This window comes from Amblyomma maculatum, chromosome 6 (genome assembly GCF_055883805.1).
Source record: "Amblyomma maculatum isolate TAMU_Amacu chromosome 6, ASM5588380v1, whole genome shotgun sequence".
Taxonomy (NCBI): Eukaryota; Metazoa; Arthropoda; class Arachnida; order Ixodida; family Ixodidae; genus Amblyomma; species Amblyomma maculatum.
In genome coordinates, this window is record NC_139349.1 from 48,619,521 (window position 1) to 48,641,146 (window position 21,626).

At 44.0% G+C, this 21,626-nt stretch overlaps 1 protein-coding gene across 1 annotated transcript in view; it reads left to right on the forward strand.

Moving 5' to 3' along the window:
* The window catches only part of LOC146185688 (uncharacterized), a 123,087-nt gene extending 110,469 nt beyond the window's left edge, over positions 1-12,618 (forward strand). The window contains exons 4-8 of the mRNA XM_084606604.1: positions 3,137-3,270; positions 3,889-4,090; positions 4,428-4,561; positions 6,658-6,931; positions 7,625-12,618. Of these exons, the coding sequence (XP_084462730.1) occupies positions 3,137-3,270; positions 3,889-4,090; positions 4,428-4,561; positions 6,658-6,931; positions 7,625-7,722 (842 nt within the window). The 3' untranslated portion in view covers positions 7,723-12,618. The remainder of the gene's footprint in view (positions 1-3,136; positions 3,271-3,888; positions 4,091-4,427; positions 4,562-6,657; positions 6,932-7,624) is intronic.
* The last annotated feature ends 9,008 nt before the right edge of the window (positions 12,619-21,626 follow it).

A 21,626-nucleotide genomic window follows, 5' to 3' on the forward strand; every position in this document is an offset into this window, starting at 1 on the left:
CTATGCTCAGGTGCCGGATTCGTGTTGGTTTGAGTGCTGGGCAGTCCCACAGCAAGTGGTGGATGTCGGTCTCAACATCTTCGTTTTTACAGATCGGGAACCCTGGGCGGGGATATAAGTGTTGGAAGTTTATTAGAGGCTTCACATTTCTCAATGTTCGTAACCATGTTGAGCTAAAAACCTTTCGCCTTTTCTTGGGTTTAACTCTCAAAGCGTGCAGGCATAGTGACTACTTATTTAAGGAAGAGCGCAATGTCCGGGACACTAGGGACTACCTTAGTTCAGATTTACAACTGGATCGCATAATTCTTCGTTCCATTTCTTTGCTTGTTGACTATTGAATTCCTTCCGCTCTTCCTCTTCTTCTGGAGAACAGCAGTGACGCACATTCCTCGTTTTTCTTCATCCATGGGTTTGAAACAAATTTTCGACGGCAGTCTACATGTATAATGCAATTTCGAACACTTAAATGCCGCTTTCTGTAGTTTTCTATACTTTATAAAAATAGCAAAATCGCGCTTGTGGCTTTTTGCTCACCATACGATCATGCATGTCACACAACGTTTTATACGTCTGTGGATCACTTATACAACAGCCACGTACGAAATGCCCACTCTATTATTCAGTCTGTTTTTGTTTTTATGAGCTAAAAAAAAATCCGCATTGGATTTATCGTACGATTCCGACGAAGAAGGGGCACCGCAAGGTATTTATAAAGGGAAACTTCTTAAGGCTGAATAACGGTGAAGCAAGTTACAACTGAAACATGCTAGCTTGTCGAATACTTCCACCCCACACCGTTGCTGCTCTGCCGACCCTTGCCAGTGTGTTCCACTCTGTCTTCACGACGAAGAACCATTGCCGGGTTAATCTTCTGGTTGTCGATAAACCGATCGCAAAGAAATAGAAGAGAACTTTGCACCACTTAGGGGGGCCACTCTTTTGTTTTATTCGCATTTTTTTTTTTTTCACTCTTTCTAAAGCAACGTGTTTAGCAATATACTTTATTTATGGTTTCGGAGATCAGAATGAATTTATTCAGTGCATTTCTTGGTGTGTTACTGGATAACATTTTTTTTTTTATCGCCCGACTCTTAAATTCAATGCTTTCGCCGAATTCACAGAGAAAAGGAACATCTTTAACGGATCCCCTAATGGTGGATGGTCAAGTTTAATTGTGATTGGACTCTAATGGAACCGTTTCATGTTATCGATTCTGTGTCCTAAACTTACAGAATCCACAGTTCCAAGTTCGATCTAGCGGATCACGGTTACCTTCCACTAGTTAGTGTCCCTTTTAGTAACTGCTTGTTTGCAGCAGGCGCTCTGATCATTTGTTTGCCTAACCACCGAGTTACGTTTTGTTTTAGTTTACATTTATACACCACTTCAATTTGCACGTTCCTGTTTACACAACTAGTGTCGCTGCTAAGAGTGCTTGCTTCTTGCAAAGACGTTGTTCCTTGTTTTGCCGTTGACAGCGTTGGCTTTACGCTTCCAAGGCTCAGCGTTCACGGGCTGGTCAGACAAGCAAATTGCGGAACTGATATATGAACAAACTTTCTCTGCACGAAGGATCCTTCGAGGAAAGTTACCACCAAGAATCTTATCAAGTTTGTACCGTCCATGAAATATAAAGAGCAGGTTTGGTCGGCGTCAACCCAAAACATCTTAGACAAATGCGTTCATCCCCAAAAGCACAATGATACTGCAGACAACATATCTGTGTTTTCTTTGACCATCTCAACACGAGGGCCTGTTCGTTACGTAAACACACTGTCGACGCAGCGGGTTCGTTAGAAGTGAAGCTTCTTTGTTTTCATTTAAAACGTAAAGCAAAATGCGTATCATGGCTGAATCAAAACACAGCGAGCTTTTCCAGACTCAATCCTTTCCCATGTTTCACTTGGTGACGTTAAACAAGCCCTGCTCCAAACACAACCATGCAAGATTAAGTTGCTCAAGTTGGTACGTTAAAAGGAAAATTGTGCAAAGAGCACTAGCGTCTTCGATGTAAGATCCTTGTTTGCGATGAGTCTGACGAAAAGTTGTTGCCGGTTCACAAGCGTATCCTGCGGGCGAGAGGTAAAGTTAAGTTCATTAGAAATTACGGCAAGTGCTTCTCTATTTGTGGTGCGAAAGTCTTGTCGTCCAATTTAGTGTAGTAACATTTTCTCGACTGCGCAACATAAAATTTGCATGTGGTGTGATCATATTTTATGTCACATAAAATTATGGCAAGTGTTTAATATTTGTGGTACGAAATTCTAGCCGTCCAAGTTAGTGTGGTAACATTTTTCTCGGCTTCAGAACATAAAATGTGCATGTGGTGTGATCATATTTTATGTCATTTGGCGGTGATCTTCGAAAGTTGTTCATTTTTACCGCAAAATGCAAACAGAAGCTACGTTTGCTCCCAAGCATGTAAGATAATCAATGCTATGGTGAATACCAAGAGCAGCTGAGCCCTTTGAACTGCTTTTACGATGCAGAAAAAAACACACACATACAGAGCATACAGAGCGAGCGGCCGCGAATGTTTCAGCAAACCCTATAAAAGGTGTATCCAGACTGACGGCTACAGCGTAATACATTTTAGCCTATAACTACAAGCGGTATTGTCCAAGGCTTCCTGATTGAAAAAAAAAAATCGGCAGGCTGATTGGTTTCCAAATTATGTGAAACACGCAAAGACGTCGCTTAGTATAGGGGCTTTGTAGGATAGAGTGATGAAGGACAGAACTGCCATATCCTTTTAGCCAATTCTATTCCTTGCTTTTAAGTCCCTTGAATGTATTTTTTCAAACAGTTACTGCTTAAGTCTTAAGTTCGATTACGGTGTAAGCCCTCCGCGACGAGTAATGCAGGCATACGCAAGTGATGGCGGCCAAGCATATTCAGTAATTTCACGTATCACGAACTTCCATCGTTAGTCTTAAGAGGAAAGCGCTCTCCAGCTTCTTGGTGTGAGCAAATGCAAGAATAACTTCGAAATTAAAGCCTGTGTGTCCGACATTGTATATACGGTCGCCACTTATAGGTGCGTTTAGAAATTTACCCCAATAGTTGAGGGCAATCTTTGACTCTCTTCCATTCTGTTCATTGAGCTTTGTTGCTCTTGTTATGCTCGATGCAGTGCTACCCAAAAAGGGCCCTGAAATTCGTGGTACCAAGCCACACTACAGAGTCGGCGACGTTGTCAACGTAACGTGTCACGCGGGAGCGACGAAGCCACCGGCAGTGCTTACATGGTACATCAACGGTGAAGAGGTCAGTGTCTCTGCCTTCTTGTCCGGCACTGCACCTGTGGAAATGCGAAAGGTCGACCTGACCTTTGACCTAGTCAAACACAAACTTAATAAAGTGCCATACAGCTAATAATTCCTCGCACCATGGACGTTTGTTCTGTAGTAAAATACCCTTGCACAGCTGAGAAGTGAGGTTAAAGATTGGAATGTGCCCCCCTCCCCCCCCCCCCCCCCCCCCCCCCCCTTTCCCCCTTTAAGACATTTGACGGTCGTGGTGGTGACTTTGTGGTTACAATGCTCTGTTACGTTTTGAACGTTCTGTTTATCATTTTACTACTAAATTAACCGATAAGTGGCTGCAGAAAACGTACCTGAATATTACCACGCATGATTCTCAAATATCCGTTCGACACAGGATGTCACCTGACATCTCCGCAGTATACTTGTAGAGTGCCGAAAGTAGCAAACCTTTTCCTTTTTCACTCTTTTCCAGTTATAAGTTATATGACTTTTGAAGAAGAGGTCATTTTGTCAGTACAAAGCAGTCAGACAATCAGACCAGATCAACCTTACTTTGTCAACTTCCCTGCTCTTCAATTCCTACCCTATCTCTTGGTTTCCGCTGCTCTTGGTGCTACAGGTTCCGCCTCAGTACGAGAAGATGTACCCCATCTTCCGTGACCGAGACCAGCTGTACCACTCGTCATTGGGAATGACCTTCACAGCCGAGTCCCGCCACTTCACCTACGGCATCATGAAGCTCAAATGCACGGCCACCGTGTCCGAAGCGTACTCTCTCTCCAGTGAGGAGATCGTGGCTGCGCAGGATGCCAAAAACACAGGTGCGCGGAAGGCTTCGGACACGCTCTATCGAAGTGTTTGGCCGCAAAATGCAGTCGGATTATTGCATGGACGATTATGTTGCATCGTTTACTTTGAATATAATTACATGCTCGTTAGAAGCAGTATTCTCAAATGCACAAATTCCCAAGCACTAAATGAGCCCAATGAAAACCGGGTGTGGATCGGCGTTAAGTAGACGCAGCTATTACCCGCCTATAAAAACTAGCGTATTTCGGCAGCATCCCCAAGAAATTACAGGAGCTTTATTGCTGAGCCTTCGGATAGCGCCAATTCCTTCCGATGCATTTTCACCCTCTTTTTCTTGAATCTCCGTAGGTACGGACGATGACAAGCCGTCAATAACGGGCGGCCAGGCGAGCTATCACGTTGGTGATCTGGTGAACGTCACCTGCAGCTACTCACGCTACGGACGCCCCGTCGAGCTCCAGTGGCACCTCAACGACAAAGAGGTTTGTAGTATCAACGGCTCCTTTTATTACGTGCTCCTATACTGCAGCGATGAATGCTACTGTTTTTGTCACTAACTTCGGCAATATATGACTCATATTTCCCCCTTTCCTATATCACGTGGTAGCATGTCCGTCCTGGGGCATTCCTGTAATGGTTGTTTTACAGCAGCAACAAATTTATCTCGTTTATTGACATACCAGTAACATAGGCAGGGAAAGTGATGGGGAAGGGAATGGACATGTGATGCTTGTCATCCTTGAGGAGTACGAATTTGCTCTGGGAGCATGGCAATTACAAAGGGTCGATGCCGTTGTAGTGCCTCTCTTTATAGGTTTTTGGCAGGCGCAGTGCTTTCAATTATTTGTAACGTAGTCCTGAGTACAAGCTTCGCGTGGTAAGAAACATTTGGCCTAAAGGAAGGGGATAGTTGTCTTTCAGATGCGCAGCAAAAAAGCACAGAGCGCAATAATAACCTTTTCCAACGGCATATGTTCCTTCTATTGTCGTGGCGCTAGAGCTAGCTCGGACACCGGCTTCACTTTGTAGCACGCTGAGTCTTACAATTGAGGAAGGAATGAAGCTTCGAAATAGGGTAAACGAAAACAATAGTTTAGTAGCACACTAATGAAAACTTGATGATGAAAAGCGTTCGAGAGTCAGAACGTCAAGAGCTAATTGTGCATGACGATAAAGAGATCTGGATGAGCTTTTTTCGCCGGGCCCGGAGCGCTATTGTTCACTCCTCGCCGTCCACAAAGCATCTCAGGTAGAGCCCCGCTCCGAGGACGCCAGCCAGTCAAACAAAGGTCACACCCTTCAAGGATCGGTGGTCAATTAACCACATCCCTTCTCAGAAGATATGATCCACATGTCGGTACAGTAATGTTCTAGTAGGCGAGGTAATTCGCCGCCTAAGAAGCTCCACCCGTTTCTTCTGTAGTGCACAGCGGTGAAGGCTGATTTCTGTCCTCAAAAAAGCGTGAGCTCAACGGCTGGCTACCCAGTGTTCAATGCGGCTCCTCACGGATGCGTGTAATTGCTTTATAAGCAAGTACGTTCCTTTTCCCGAACGGCGCCTCCAGTAGTTTTGACAATCCGTCTCAATCAATGGGCGTCCATTTCCTGAAATAATTCGCTCGTCGAACGAAGCGTGGGAAGACGGCGCTGGCCCTTTCTTCGCGTGGGATCGCGCTTTGTTCTGATCTTCGCGGCTGGTCGGATGGCGCGCCGTCAGGTGTACGGTCGAAACACCGTAGAAACGTTCTATTTTACCGCCTAGCTTGTACAGTCAGGACTTTATTGTTATGCGACTTAGTTTTCCAGCGCAAAGAACCAGCAGTAAATTTCCTGCAGGACGTGCAAAATGTTCTACATGTTGATGTAAATTTTTATAAAACACCAAATATTGGTAGCTGTGATTGGCAAAAATAACAATAGCTGAATGCAGCTACTTATCAAGTAAATATCCGAAGGATTGGAGGGGAAATAGGCCTATTCCGAAGGTGCATCTTGCACTTAAATTTTCGAGAAACAAAAATAGGGCTCCACTACTTGCGGTACATTATGGCTTCGTAAAAATGGCAGACAAACGTGTTACTGATCATTGTTTCGCAAAATGCACTTCGGTATAAGAAGTCATCTTGTACGGCACATAAAATATGCAGAAATCTCCTGAAACAAAGAAAACACTGTAATATGCAGAGCAGTTTGAGAAAGGGCTGCGAGTTTCTTTTGTAAAAACAGCTGCGTACACATAATGTCAATGTCCTACGGTTGAAGCTGTCATATAGGTTACGTGGTAAACTAAGCAATATTTTGAAGTACATCATGAGCTGCGCCCGGCCTTGGATCTCGCGATGGGATGACTTTATTTTTTTATTTTTTTGAAAGTGTAATAAGCATAGATTTAATATGCCCTTTCTTTTTTCACAAGGGGGGAGGGGGGGGGGTCAGTATCCGCGCTAGATGACTGTTGTAAAACAAGAAATAAAATAAATTGCACATCGCCATAATACGTGACGTTTTACCCAAACTTTGCACCCATTGCCGGTTCAAAGCTGTGAAGATTTAGGGAAATCATATGCGGGGCTCGCAGGCGTCGAACCGGTACCTGGTGCACTACCCGATCCAGCGGCTCGAATCCGGCCGCCTGGTGACGTCACTGGGCCTGCGGTTCACTGTGCGACCGAGCCACTTCGTGCACGACGAGATGCGCATCAAATGCACCGCCACGCTGCAGAACGGGGGAAGGGGTCCGCCCACGTCGTCTTCATCACCGGGGGGCGACTCGTACTCCGAAAAGGAGTTCGTGCTGGGCAGCAGTCATCGCTCTTCGTCGGGGTTACACGTGCCCGGACACTACGGAGCTGGTGCGTACAGGGTCACTGCTCAAGATATGGTTCGCGTGTTCGGACGAGGGGTGATTATATCTAGTAAAGAAAGGCACAGCAGCTGCCTAAATCTGGGAGGATACATGCGTGTTTTTATGAGTGAAGAAATGAAATAGCACAAAAAGGTTTTTAATACACGACTCTGAAGGCTCTATAACAAAAACAACTGAAGCTTAGAATAAAAAGCGTACAAATTGAAAAGTACAGAGTGCCTTGAAGAGACATGTAGCTTTCTTTTCTAAGTCCTAACTAATTGCGGAGGAAAGTACTAGCTATTGGTGGTTACCTATCGGTCAAAAGGAGTTCGCACACTGTTCGCATTATATTTAGTTGAGCGCCATGTTAGCTGTAATTTACTATTGTTTTTGTCTGCTACACGCTGTTTGCGGGCATTTTTCAGTGTTTTACAGGCACCCTACTTTCGTTCCTAGAACTGAATGGTAAAAAATGAACGTTTTATTGCACTGGACACGCTCTGGAGAATCGCGTAATTAGTGTCCGCATGGCCAGCTACAGCACAATTGATAAGCGCACTCCTACTTTTCACAAAATATTGCGCCTAGTTTAGTGACATTTCTAGTTCTATCTTGCCACCATCGAGCTTTGCAAAAGCTTTTCAATAGGCATATCATGATCTTTTATCGAACTGCATTTGCCTATTTGCTTTTGCAGTTGCCGGCTCCAACAGCCCGCCGCCATTTATGTCCATGATCGCCGTTCTCCGAAGCACAGCAGTCGCTCTCGTCGTCTTGTGTGTTCGAAGAGCATAGACTGAAAATTCAGCGGCCGTCTCCCGTGCAGCTATGCTTGGTTACTGTCTTCGATAATCATGCATCTGCACACCCCACTGATTTCTTTCTGGCGTGACCTTCATTTGTGGCTGTTGTTTTTGGGACTGAGCAATCATGTACATAATTCAGTGCCTTTGATTCATGTCCTGACTCGCATTGTTGGCAAGGAGACGGACCTGCGTGGTTGTTCCACCACTCGGGCTCATGTGTAGCGAAGCGGAAGCGTCGGTGTATGACTGCAGTTATTGACGCTTGAACAAACTATAAATTTCGCTGGGATTTACGAGTCCCGTCGGGGTCGTATGTAGAGTCTGACTTTGTGTGAAAGCGATGTTCTCCTCCTTTCTTTGTAGTTCAGTAGAGTGAACTTACCTGTACACGCTAGGTAATTTAATCTTGTGTATGTGCAAAAAAAATCTCAGTACTGCGACTAGTTTAGTTGCGGTATTTTTTATCACCTTTAGAGGTTCGTAAGCATGGAGCAATTTGACGTGACTGACGTAATGATCCGATTTTCATTTGTACATAAAAGTGTTTGAATGGGAAAGTAATGAATGAGTTAGAATTTTTAAGTCTGCTAATACTACTTTACGATCACAGCAGTGCAACAAAACAGAGAACTTCTTTTTCAGTGATTGTGTCATGTTTTATGAAAACAAAAAGGCTTTCTTTTTACATATCCACTTACTGTCGATCAATGCACAGACTATAGAGCAATTAATGAAAGAATCGGTAATGTGATGACACGTATCAACGTTTGTTGCATTCGTGGTATGAATCTAACCTTATTAGGTGAGAGTGAAAACAATTCTTCTGTTCTCAAACATGTTTAGAGAGTGTGAAGCTCCCACCAGTCACAAAAGCTTCTGCACTGCGGCCACATGCATGCACTCTTATTGCAGCCAGTGAGTGAAAAGGATTGCGGAGATGCAGGACGAAAAGACCTTTAGTTGTGTGGCGCCTAGCATGCTCAGCCGTTATCTCCCTTGCTCTTTTTTGTTGTTGTTCTTGTTGTTGGGTCATTAACGCTGCGTGTACATGATTTCTAATACATCCCTATAACTGCCGCTTTGTCGAGGTAAGTTTTCTTACACTAACTAATGAAGCTAAGACGTTGGAAGCACCTGAAAACCCATTACGAAACAATGCCTTTAGTCACTAGCCTCCCCGCGAGCAGTGAAATCCAGCTTAGTTTAAACGCGTTTCCTGTAACCAAACACTGATCTTAATTGGCTGGTCATATGATATTCAGTAAACAAGAAATATTGAGCAGAGTAGGTGTCAATGCACAGTGCTGTTAACTGCGTGTAACTCAGTTGTTTAATATCTGTCCCGGCGGGATATCACAGTTTGATACTTTGAGTGTATTGCATATGACTGAATGTGCATATGATAGTTATCTGTGATGCACAATCGTGAACAAGAACTCCGCAGGGCGAGCGAGCGGCAGCGGAAGCGAATTTTGTTTTGTTTTGTCCCATTTCTTCATGATATGCCTAAAGGCTCCCTCAACTAAAAGCTGTTGAAGCTCGATCGCTTGGTAGATGACAGTTCAGCGGATTGAGGCCGCAGTTCTGGAGGTTTAAATTGGGCTTGCATGATCTTATATTTAGGCAAGTAAGTACTGTGGTAGTTACGAGAAGTGAGACCTGTGCGGCTAGAACGGTCGCTTTTTGCGCATCCTGGAGACATTTGTCTCCTACAGTTCACAATATTCAATGATTTCCGATTACTTCAGCCTTGTTTTATAATTTCCCTAACCAAACTGACGTTAATAAACAAGATAAAAGTTGAGTTTCGCAAATTCTGATGCACATTTCAGTCCCAAGAGCGCTCAAACGATTAAGCACGTGCGCTTCCAATCGATATTTTATGCGTATAATGGTTGGCTTGTAAGGTTTAACGTCCCGAATCGACTCAGGCTATGAGGAACGATGCCTATAATTATAACATTGCATGTAGGTCCCCGGACTTTCTCCTAATATGGTTCTCCCATTCGGTAATGAATGATGAATTCAAAGAGCTCTGTCAAAGCAGCGACTACATTAGCTCGATTAAGCCAAGCAAGGAAAGTTGTGTTAGGCTTAACAATGACGACCTTCTCAGTGACCCGTAATGATCTGATAGGAACGGCGCGTGTCCAGAATGGGCCTTTTTAGGTTGGAACTCAAAGACGACTTACCAGTTCAACGTAGCCACACGTGGCAAATATTAGCTACATCGACCAATATCATGAGGCAGCGAAGATGACAATCGCAACAATCTCGATACGAGTTCCATGTATGTACGCTCTGAAATGATTGCTTAATTGTACTAAACTTTTCATGAACCCAGAGTGAGCCGATGTTGTAATGTCGAAATCTAAAAGAAAGGATGATAACGAAATATCGTTTCTACTGTATTAACTAACAGCGTTAGGAAAAAAAATCGGGCTTTTCAGAAATGCTGACTCAGCGTTCTAGCACGGAATTCTTGACTCGGCGTTTAACTCGGATCTTTAGAAGTGAGGAGCCAAGCGTTTGTGATCAAGCTATTGCATTGAATACAATATGTTATGCTCAATACCACTGTAGCTTAATTCGGTCGTAAATAGATCCTTATGGCCCGACTGAGCTGTACCTGCAAAATTCGATCAGTGCGTTGACAGAATGGCATATGTGGCGGTCAGGTCAGCTAGGTAATGAATGATACTGGCTTAGATGGCCATTAGTCCGACGTCGAAAAAGAAAAAAGAAACGTGACATGTAACATGAAGCAAAATGAATATGCTATCTATTTCATCTCAAGAGTTGTAACGGAAAGTACGTTGATTTATGAGCGAATGAGTCAGTGAAGTAGCATATAAAACCGCTCGGCAGTACATTGTCATATGTGTTTCTTTATGCACATTGTTCGGTCGGAGTGCGTCAGTCGTAAATTTAGAAGGGACATTGTCGGCATTTGAATAGAAGCCGCTTCTCCCGCGCAACATATCTGTATTAAGAAAAAAAAAAAAGGTGAAGGCTTCGCTTTTACAATAGGACGCATGAAGAACGTTCACCGCTTGGCGTTTGCTTGCACAGATGTCAACAATATCTGCTGTGCATCATGTGGCATCCGCGTGCAGAGAGCCACGATGATCGTTCTCCTGCTGATTGAACTTCGAGCAGCTTTTTGTTTTCCTTTTTTTTTCGGCATTTTGTTACTATTATTTCGTCGTCATGTTGCTTCTGAAATGACGCTTGTGTATACAGATCAAGAAAGAGTGTTATGTGCTTCGAAATGAGTGAGTGATGCCCATGTACAGTATGTACCATCCTTCCAGCAACCTTCCATCGTGGCGTCTAGTCGTTAAAAATAAGGCAACCTGTTCGCGCGACTATCTTGTTTGTAATTTTCAACCTTTTGTAAAATACTTCCTTAAAAGCAGAACGCGGCGGTATTATTGTTTTGAATTGAACTGATAGTATTTTTTCGCCCTCCTCCAAAAATGTGTTCCGCCAAAATATGGTAATTCAAAGCGTGGACATTGAAAGCTGAATTGTTGTAATTTCTGTAACTGCTTTATTGCCACAAATTTTCACAGAAAATGATAGAAATAAAAAGCAACTATGAGGGCAATTTAGTGCTGCAAAACATTATATTGACGCGTGTAAAAAAAATAGTTAGCTAACACTATGCTTTGTTGTACTTTATATGTTCCCATCCAATAAATACGCATTCATGTGTCCTGCTACTTAATTATACTTTCTTAATCACCACACTAACTAGTGACTGCTTTTGAGCACCTACCAAGGTCTCTTCAGGATAAATAGGGGGACATGCGGTGGCATCAAGCCGTACCAACCTGAATTTTTGAATCAGTTGTTTTCAAATCACGGTCTTTTTGCATCATGAATCTCAATATGCTCACATTTCTAAATACGTCGACTTAAACCCATGTTATTGTATGCTTTGTTACTTTGGTTTTACTGTAATTTATGCTTCAATGTGCTCGGCCTGAAATAAGGCAATTGGCACTGCTCGTTTGATCGTTCGGAATGTATAAAAATTACCGCAAGTGTTATTGTGTGAAATGCTCGCACTATTTCTGGTGACAAACCAAAGAAAAATACTTGATCAGGTCACGTCCCTGTACCACACACTAATACTGATGATTGTACATACACGCACAGTTGTAAATACACTTTTAATCATCGTCACGAACTATTTAGTAACGTTGAAGATGATAAATATTGCCTGTTAGTAACCCTCTTTCGCCTATGCTCCTAAATTACTGCCTTTTGTTGGTCTAATTACCAGTTCGTGAGAGAATATAAAATATATAGCTTCAATGTTGTATTTAAAATATATCTAGGTGGAAACCAGAGCTTAGACGCCAGAAGAACTCTTTATTCAATAGAGTTACCGACCTTCTCGTAACGCTTTTTTTTTCTTAATATATATTCATAATGTGAGTTATTTTACATCCCTTCCTCAAAAACTAGCCCACAACTTTCATTTCTTTATTTTACAATAGCATTCTTAACTGCATTCAGCTTAGCGTTTCAAGCAGACCATCATTCACATAAGAACTGCCCTAAGAGATAACCAGAAAGCGATACATCGATAATGATTAATCACACCATGTCATCATTACAAAATCTCGGTTCGATTCGGATAGTACACCGCGAAGCAAATTGCTGCGGCGCACAGTGATGAAAAGCCTAACAACGTAGGGCTGGAAATAATTTTTGGCTATCTGCCTGTAGATGCTGCTAGCGAAAATGATGTTTCTCCTTAGCGCCAAGTTACCATTATACCAAAAAAAACTGCGCCATAATAAATTGGGCGAGATACCTCTCCTTGACTTCGCAATGCGAACCACATTAGCATCACAGTGTTGTCAGTATACACAGTTGCTTTTACATTCTTTTGTTTTTCATGTCCGCCAGCGCTATTAAGTTCGTGTGATTGATATTGCCAATTGAGTGCTGTATGAACGTGATCAAGAATATTGAATAAATACCTATTACCTCATTTATCAGCGTTGCATCGCGCCTTTGGGAAAGCGCCCATGATTGCATTCACTGCTGACACCACCTCTTGCAAGTCTTTGACATTGCACGTAAACACGCTCTCGAAGGAAAGGTTTTAGGGGTCATAGGAGTCGAGTCGAGTCGAGTCGAGTGAGTGAGTGAGTGAGTGAGTGAGTGAGTGAGTGAGTGAGTGAGTGAGTGAGTGAGTGAGTGAGTGAGTGAGTGAGTGAGTGAGTGAGTGAGTGAGTGAGTGAGTGAGTGAGTGAGTGAGTGAGTGAGTGAGTGAGTGAGTGAGTGAGTGAGTGAGTGAGTGAGTGAGTGAGTGAGTGAGTGAGTGAGTGAGTGAGTGAGTGAGTGAGTGAGTGAGTGAGTGAGTGAGTGAGTGAGTGAGTGAGTGAGTGAGTGAGTGAGTGAGTGAGTGAGTGAGTGAGTGAGTGAGTGAGTGAGTGAGTGACACATCAACACTGACTAATGGCAAATTCGAGGGGAAGAGCAGGCGCACTCGAGAGCACATCTAAAGTGTTCTCAGACAAGCGGGCGCCCTCCAGTGGGAGAGCAGGAGTAGGATCACTGGCTTCCGATAGTAGAGTAGGAGGGCTTTTCCTCCGCTGAGAGCACTCGAGTGCTACCCGGCTGCTCCCTCGTCTAAAACGAGTGTAGAGGAAGTCACATGGCATGAAGCGTCAAACCCGCGCCATCTTTTTTTTTTTTTTTTTTTTTTTTTTTTTTTTTTTTTTAAGTCAGCGACGCTCAAAATGACGGCTGCAAAGCGTCGGAGCTCGGCGAGCGGGAAGCATTGCTCAGGTGCTGTATGCATGTTTGAAAGTCGTTGCTGGCATCTAAAGGGCCAAAGGAGGCAGATCGCCGCGCTGTGAGAACAAAGGCATACAAAACAAGCAGTTCTACGCGGAGCGTTGGCCTCTCCTGGGTTTGAAACTGCCATCACTGCGGGCAGGCGAAGAATGCTGGAGAGACGTGCGGTCACAAGGTCATACCGCGCTGCTCTCGACACGCAGAGAGCGTTCTCGTGGGAGGACAGTTGCACCCTCGCTCGGCATGCTCCTGTACTGCTCTGTACTGCTCGACGCCTCTGCTCTCGTCGCCCAACCGAATGCGCCATAAGTGGCTGTCTTCTGCAAGGAATACGGCTAATGCCGTAACGCGCTGTCTTGGTTAACATCTGCACTTCACTCGGGGAGCTGAACGAGCTCTCACCGTCATCAAATACTGAGCAAACCAGCCTCATTGCTTCCGACATGAAAAAAGCTGAGATTCGCACAACATAATCTCGCTTGAGGCTAACTAGCTTCTATGTGGTAATTAAACTATTTTCCAACAGATACAGGATTGTCATCAGCCTATCGGCTAAGACAGCGACCTGGGCTCTTTGCACGCGAGTGGTGTGTTCAACCCGTCGGGTTAAACTTAAATAAATCTTAGCCTTTGAGCTTAGCTGTAGAGCCTGCGAAAATTTCTCTTTTGTTGTACAGGGTCCTTCAAAATATGTGCGAACACGGCGAAGTGTTCGCACATATTCGCATATTCGCACATATTCGAAGCGTTCGCATGCGCACATAGCGTGCGCATGCGCCACATTGTTTCGATGCGCGACCGCGCCGGATGCGCTGACGCTCACGGAGCGCGGGCACGCTTCGCCGTGTTCGCACATATTTTGAAGGACCCGTATCTTGTATATAAGGACAAGTCCATACCTTATGAATAACATTGCATGCCCTATTGCGGCATAGTTTACATCTATCTGAGAATTGTTTCGCGTACCACAGGCTACGTTTAGCCGCATTCTGAAAAGGTTTTTGTTTGTAAGTACCTCCAGACGATTTCTTGGCCCCTATCATGTCAGAGGCAGGATAAATAGAAGGAAACTGTTTTATCACCGGCGCAGAATATGCTCGACGCTTAGTACTGCGCCGTGACTGTTGCTTTTTTTTTCTTTTTTTTTTCCGTTCAGCTTAACGAACTCGAGTGAGATTCACTGCCAAAATTCATTTTGCCAGAACCACAAAGCAAGAATTAGCATAGCCGGTTCTTCTCTCCTTAACATTTGATGTACCCTGTAGGAAACAGGATCGTAGCCCTGGAAAAGATTTGTCCGACTGAAACAATGTTTGAAGAACCCGGGTAGAACCATGATTGGTCGCTGTCATACCTCCCTCATGTGTGGCGTGGGTATGACAGCGGTGAACAGAATTCTAAGAATATTTACTGAGTGCGCTTTCGTATTGAGTGAGTGAGTGAGTGAGTGAGTGAGTGAGTGAGTGAGTGAGTGAGTGAGTGAGTGAGTGAGTGAGTGAGTGAGTGAGTGAGTGAGTGAGTGAGTGAGTGAGTGAGTGAGTGAGTGAGTGAGTGAGTGAGTGAGTGAGTGAGTGAGTGAGTGAGTGAGTGAGTGAGTGAGTGAGTGAGTGAGTGAGTGAGTGAGTGAGTGAGTGAGTGAGTGAGTGAGTGAGTGAGTGAGTGAGTGAGTGAGTGAGTGAGTGAGTGAGTGAGTGAGTGAGTGAGTGAGTGAGTGAGTGAGTGAGTGAGTGAGTGAGTGAAAAAAATGGGCCCAGAAGGGGCCCATTTTTCAGGGGCCTTTTCTTCCGGGGATCTTTTTTCCGGGGACGTTTTTATCTACACCCGAGATGACCACCTATGTTTCAGAGGCCCTTGTCAAGGAAGCTATAGCTGTATACAAGTACCCCGCAGCAGTGAAAACGCGCGACGTGCCATACCCATTCCTATTTCGTATTACAATCAAATCCCCCACTGCCTTAAAAAAAAATTGGTTCAGAAAGGTGACGTCCCGGTGGTCTTTACTGCACCCAAAAACGGGCTGGCCTGTGCAATGTGGTACAGGGAAAGCACTAGCAGGAATGCAGTATCAAGCACGTAGACAGGGTCGTCCCATGTAATAGTAGAGTCGTATACCGGATACCCCTGTCCCGTGGCAAAAGCTATATTGGACAAACAGGATGCTGCACAAATGTCAGACTTCCGGAGCGCCAGGCAAGAATATGCATAAAGATGGAGGTGAGGGGCAAGTGGAAGACCAGACCATAATCGCCACTCCCGCGGCTCCACACTTCGGCTCCACGAAACGACAATATTGAAGTTCCCGTCTTAACCAAGCAGATAAGTATTCGAAGCATGCTGTATTAAGAAAAAACTTGAGTCTTATGTCAGCAAAACCTCGGTCGCCTAATCCAATAAAGAATTTCTCTTGATAGAAAGCTGTTCCACACACGCCAGCGCGATGCAGTGTTCTGTGATGGTCGTAGGTTAGGTTCCTGTGTAATCGCAATTATTGTAGAAATGTGACACAACTATAGCTGTGTAAGAAACTCAATTGAAGCTTCGCACACCGCTTTGTTGGTTTCCTGTACGTTGTCCTTTCGCGCGATTGTAACATGCATTCTGAAAATTTCCAACTCCGTGAAAATTTACATGCTTCTTAAAAATAGAATTTCAAGAACTATTGCACGTGCGCTTAAAACATATTTTTACCCTTCTATGTAGCACGAGTTATCTGTAGCTATCTGTAGCCGTACGTGAATTCCGCCGGCGCTGACATATTCAAGAATATGAGTGAGGTACAGTCGATATTTTACATCTGAGGATATGTGAAATTTTCGCCAAGATATTCAATACCATGTATGCTTTACTAGTTGCATATTCTATATGAGTTGTCCATGAAATGTTCTCTCTAACACACACTCCAGGGCATTTAAATTCGGAAGCTTTTTCCAAAAATTTGGAATTTAAACAGTATGCCGAGCTTCTTGGATTACGTTTTCTAGACAGTGGAGCATATTTTCATTCATTTCAATTGAGCATTCATTTCTCCGTGATGCGTCATCGGTGATGCTTTCTAGATCGTATAGATAGGCAGAGCTCATTACGTAATAATAGCACTCTGACGAGTTGTAATATGAAGGCATTTGTTTTCACCTTACGTTCCTAACGCTTTAAAATGGCGTAGTCGTTCATTGTGAAAATTGTCAGGAAAGACAACCTTCAGAAATGACGCAGGATATCGACTGCATAGACGAGAGGTTTGTTTACTGGCATTCGGTGATGATGATGTTTTTTTGTGTGTGTGTTGTAATTACGAAACCATCTAGAAAGTTGAGAGAAAGGTTAGTTTTCTGCGAAGCAAATGGGTGTGGAGTCAAGTGGGGAACGTTCTTTAGACTTTGGCCTGGCCTCGGACTCCAAGTGTTTTCGCCAATGTATCGTGGACAACTCCACCTACATACTTAGGTGTCCCTCTTGAATTTTACATTGGTAGTGAGCCTTAGTGGCGAAGAGTAGCTGCAGGTTTGAAAGCAACAACAAAAAAAAAGAAAAAAAGACAGGAGGATTCTGTTTGGGCGGTGTTTGGAGGTGTCACAATCTGCGGTATTTTCTTAGTCAGCAAGCTGTGGTACGTGACGCAAGTGCTAAACTGCTTCCTTGTAAATGCGCAAAAGTTGCGTAGCTTGTTTGCAGTGTTCGTGAGAGGTTACTCTCGGGAAACGACAAGAAGAACCAACCTTTTTCGAAGCGCATGCGCTCGATGTCTTGGTTTATGTCATTCATTGGTACGAGAGTTAGCCGATATATTTTCTTCAGGGATGCTAAGCACCCATCTTCACATGCTGTTATTCAGGTGAGCTGAATCTGGCCCATATCTGTCGTTACATGACATTGTATTCAAGGAACTGTTCGTGTCATTTGAAAGTAGTTATACCATCTTGTCATTTTCTTTATGCACAGTTTTCATCTTATCACCTTATTCGTGTGACGCGGAAAAGAAAGCATCACAGAGATGTATGTCAGTCACAGTTACATTCAGCACTGTATATCACCCTTTACAACGCAGGCCCTGGTCAAGAAGTGCTAAAAAGTTAGAAAAATGACATTACTCCTGCAATCAAAACGTTCTTTTTCTCGAATACATAGTGGGACTTTGCCAGTTAAAGTGTGGTTACAAAAGGAAGGAGCTCTTATGCCTTAAAGAGCCCCCTTCCCCCATTTCCTGTGCAAAAGAAATGAAACCATTGAGCATGTTTTTGTGGACTACTGAAGAATCATTTTCCGCTTGACACTAAAGGCATCAGGTACCGCCAGATTGAAAAGGAGGGCGATATTCTATGCGACCTTGTAATGGCGCTGGTACTGAATAGTATGTGAACAGGCAGGACACCCATTCAGAGAATACTATAAGGAAGCTATTGTAATATATCTTGAAGCAATCAAACTTCATAGTGTTCTTCAGCACATAAATAAATTTGCAAATATGCAACATTGCGCTGAATATTAGCAATTTATATAAACTTGTCAAAAATCACACGCATACAATAAACACCATTTCAAGTCCCTCGGCTCCTTTAAATTCACAGAACGTTAATAATTACTAGTATGCACGCTAAACTAAATATTTTCCTTCATTCCTCGAGCCAGGTCAGTTCCTATCATGGATTTAATCTTTGCAAACATCAAACATAGCCTACTCAGTCAACATTGTGTATAGACAGGGCAGAATGAATGAGTCAAACTGACTTTTTGCACAAACAAAATGACAGCTAATATCTTGAGAAAAGATGAACGAAACACACTTATCTCTGACTTTTTAAATATTTATGAAGTTCTGGGGCAACAATGAAATCATGAAAGAACACAACGTCGCTGTGTAAGATTATAAAGCAATGATTAATAGCCATTCATGGATTTACACAGCCCCTTTATAAAGCGTGCATGTCATATCCGAAATTAACATAACTATTTAGTTTAACTCAGCTGCAATAAATGTAGCTTAATTTCTAGCGCCTGGTTCACACAACTTCAAGGAGCCTACTTCTATCAGATAACCGCGCAGTATAACCGTTGTTGTAAGCTATATGTTCCGCGCCTGAGCGGACTTCACGTTCCCCGCTTCGCGTGTTGAATGTGAGAAACTATTCATAGTTTATTTTTGTCATGATGAGGGAAATGATAAAAAATGCTGTTGCATTGTTAATATCTGTTTACCCTGGTCAGGACGATAGTGCGATTGGGCGCCCAGAAGTTTCTTCACAAGCTGAACTCCCTGAAGTGGCAGCAAGACAGGGCACATGCGTCGACTGAATCAGCCTAGCGCCAAAGCACGCCATCACGCCGCGCCAAAGCCGCGCGGTGGGCGCGTCCCCGACTTTCCCTCGCGCAGTGACCGCGCGTTCGAAAGCAGCGGTCGCCGGGGGGGAATGACATCATTATCGACAGGGTGCCGTCACGCGACCACAGTTCGAAGCGGTTGACACCGCCTGGACAACGTGGCCTGGTGCAGTGCACTTTGCACGGGCGCTTATTTTGAGGGTGGCGATAGCGATGCAAAGTGCGCCCGCAATCTCGCAATGCATTCTTCAGAGACCAGCACACTGCAGTGTCCGAAATAAATAGATATGAAGGAGGAGGGAAGGCAGGGATGATAACCAGAAAGGTCTCTAGTTGGCTACCCTACAGGGAAAAAAAGATAAGGGGATTAAAGAGTGTCCCAGAGATTTCGCGATGGGTAAGGGTGTGCATTCGTTATTAAAGAAAAGAAATATGGGGATGCATTCGCTTACCACGAGGCGCAGGTTATGACTGTATGGCAGCGAAACCTAGACTGGGTTGAGTATGGCTGCCATCAGCACTTTGAAGGTCCTACTAATGAGCTACTGCTAAGAAGGTTAAATCTTCTTGGCCACCAACAGCCGGCAGTAAAAGTTTGCCAGAAGCGCATGTTCGGGAACTAATAAAGTGCACCCCTGCCTCGCGTTCAATAAACTAACAGGTGTGACAGTGCCAAAAAAAAAATATTCCTTCCCTTATACCTGCATCCCACAAGCTTTCGCTGCTGCAAATAGAAGTGAGGTTTGCCAAGCTTCTTTTTCTTTTCTTTTTTTTTTGTGAGAGGGAGGGGGAGGGGGGGGGGGGGGGAGGGAGGGCGTTGAGCTGTTCTGGCTAAACATTGATGGTACAGGGTCATCCACTTCTAGCTATAACACTGCCACTGTTCTCGAAGCAACATTGCGTCCGACGTAGACACATATTGGTGCAAATTGATGCAAGCACACAGGGACCGGGACATGCTGCCTCACATGGCCTGCCAGTTAGCTTTATTGCTTGGCCGGGCCGGAAGCAATGAAGCTTTGAAGGCAGTGCGCGTGTTACAGCTAGAAGTGGACGAGGCTGTAGGCCAGCTTTTCAGCTGGCAGGAAACCGCTGAGCGAATGGCGATTGTAATGTTCTTTAATTATTAAAAGCAATGTCTCCCTATTTACATGACTACTTACTCCCGGTTTCACAAGTTATTTGCAGCACTACGAAATGTGATAACAGCATGGGCCAATCATGATGACGCCTGCGTGATTGTGTTCCTACCATGTTATGAAACCGCAGTCGATGGGTATGTACCGCAGCAGCGTCCTCCTGATCGGTCCAGGCCACATTCACCTTTCGCGGAGCTGCAAATAGCTTGTGAAATCGAGCATACTTGTGCGGGCACATTTTGCCCTTGCTCAGCTTTGAGTGGCTCGGTTCCGATCTGGTCAAAACTCCACTAGATATATACCAGCTCTAGTACAGATGGAAGTAAAGATACCCGTGCAGGCTAAAACGAAGCAGTACGCTAACCGATGTATGACGGTAGCGCCCCATGCAACGAAAGGGGAGTCGAGGATATTCTGCAGCCATAGCTTAAAAATAATCGCAGAATTAGGATAGATTTTATACGCCGAGAGAAAATGTCTCAGGGGGACCATGCTAAAAATGCGTTACATCAGGTACAGCCGAGTCATTTAGCAGTTATTGTAGGGCAATCTCCGCGAACTGAAAAGCAGCACCAGACAGCATAACGAAAATGAACTTAAAACTGACCAGTCTTAACTAGTAGTAGGCGGAGACAAATGTTCTTCTGTGTACGACCATAAGGATAGAACACATTCAAATCAAGTTAATTAATGGAGTTGGTCGAAGAAACTAGGAAACATTGTAAACAGTCATAAAAAACATTTCCTGTCATAGAATGAATTTACTCTACGAAATGGAACAAAGCTAGGACGAACACAAAGCATTCTTATAACGATAACATCCGTTCGGTACAAGCTGGCAATGCAAGCAAGGAAATAAAAACTACAGGCACTGATAGAAGGCTACAACATAGTTGAGAACTGCAGCGGGCTTAGAAATGGTATAGGCGCCCAAGTGATAGCATTTTCGTGCTAATCCAATGCATAGAAATAGCCAGGATGAGAAACAGACCTCACCATCTATCCTTACTTGTCATAAGCGGTGCAGACGCCACAGTAAATATGGAACTTATGTGGAACATACTAAAACATAAAGGCCTCCGTTAAGAGGTAATTGATATACTAACGGAGATATTCATAGATAATAAAGTTGAAATTGCGTGGGAAGCTTTAGGAAGTGTGACAACTGCCAAGGTATACAAAATATTAAGGCGTGGATGTCTGCTATCACCGCTGCTGTTCACGATTCAATGAAGAATATGGAAAGGAGGCTGCAAGAAGACATTATATGCACGTTTTAATTTCTCATAAAAACTATGTCTATGTCAAATGAATGTAGGGCAGCGGCTCCCTTTGTTAATGTACAAGGATGACTTGTGCATGTTGGCTGAAAGCCAAGAAAATTTGCAAGCTCTGGTCAATACCGGCGGAGGCGAAGGAGACGCTGTGGTATTCACATTCAGTGCAATGAAGTAAGGTCTGATTGTATCAACAATTTAGCTGATCCAGTTCTTACAGTACAACGCAGCGAGATACCAAGACTGGCGGAATATAAATATATCGTGATGTAGTAGACGAAAGACAGGTATGAATAGACTGCCAGGCAGAGAAGCGAAAAAAATGCAGCGATAGTGAAGCT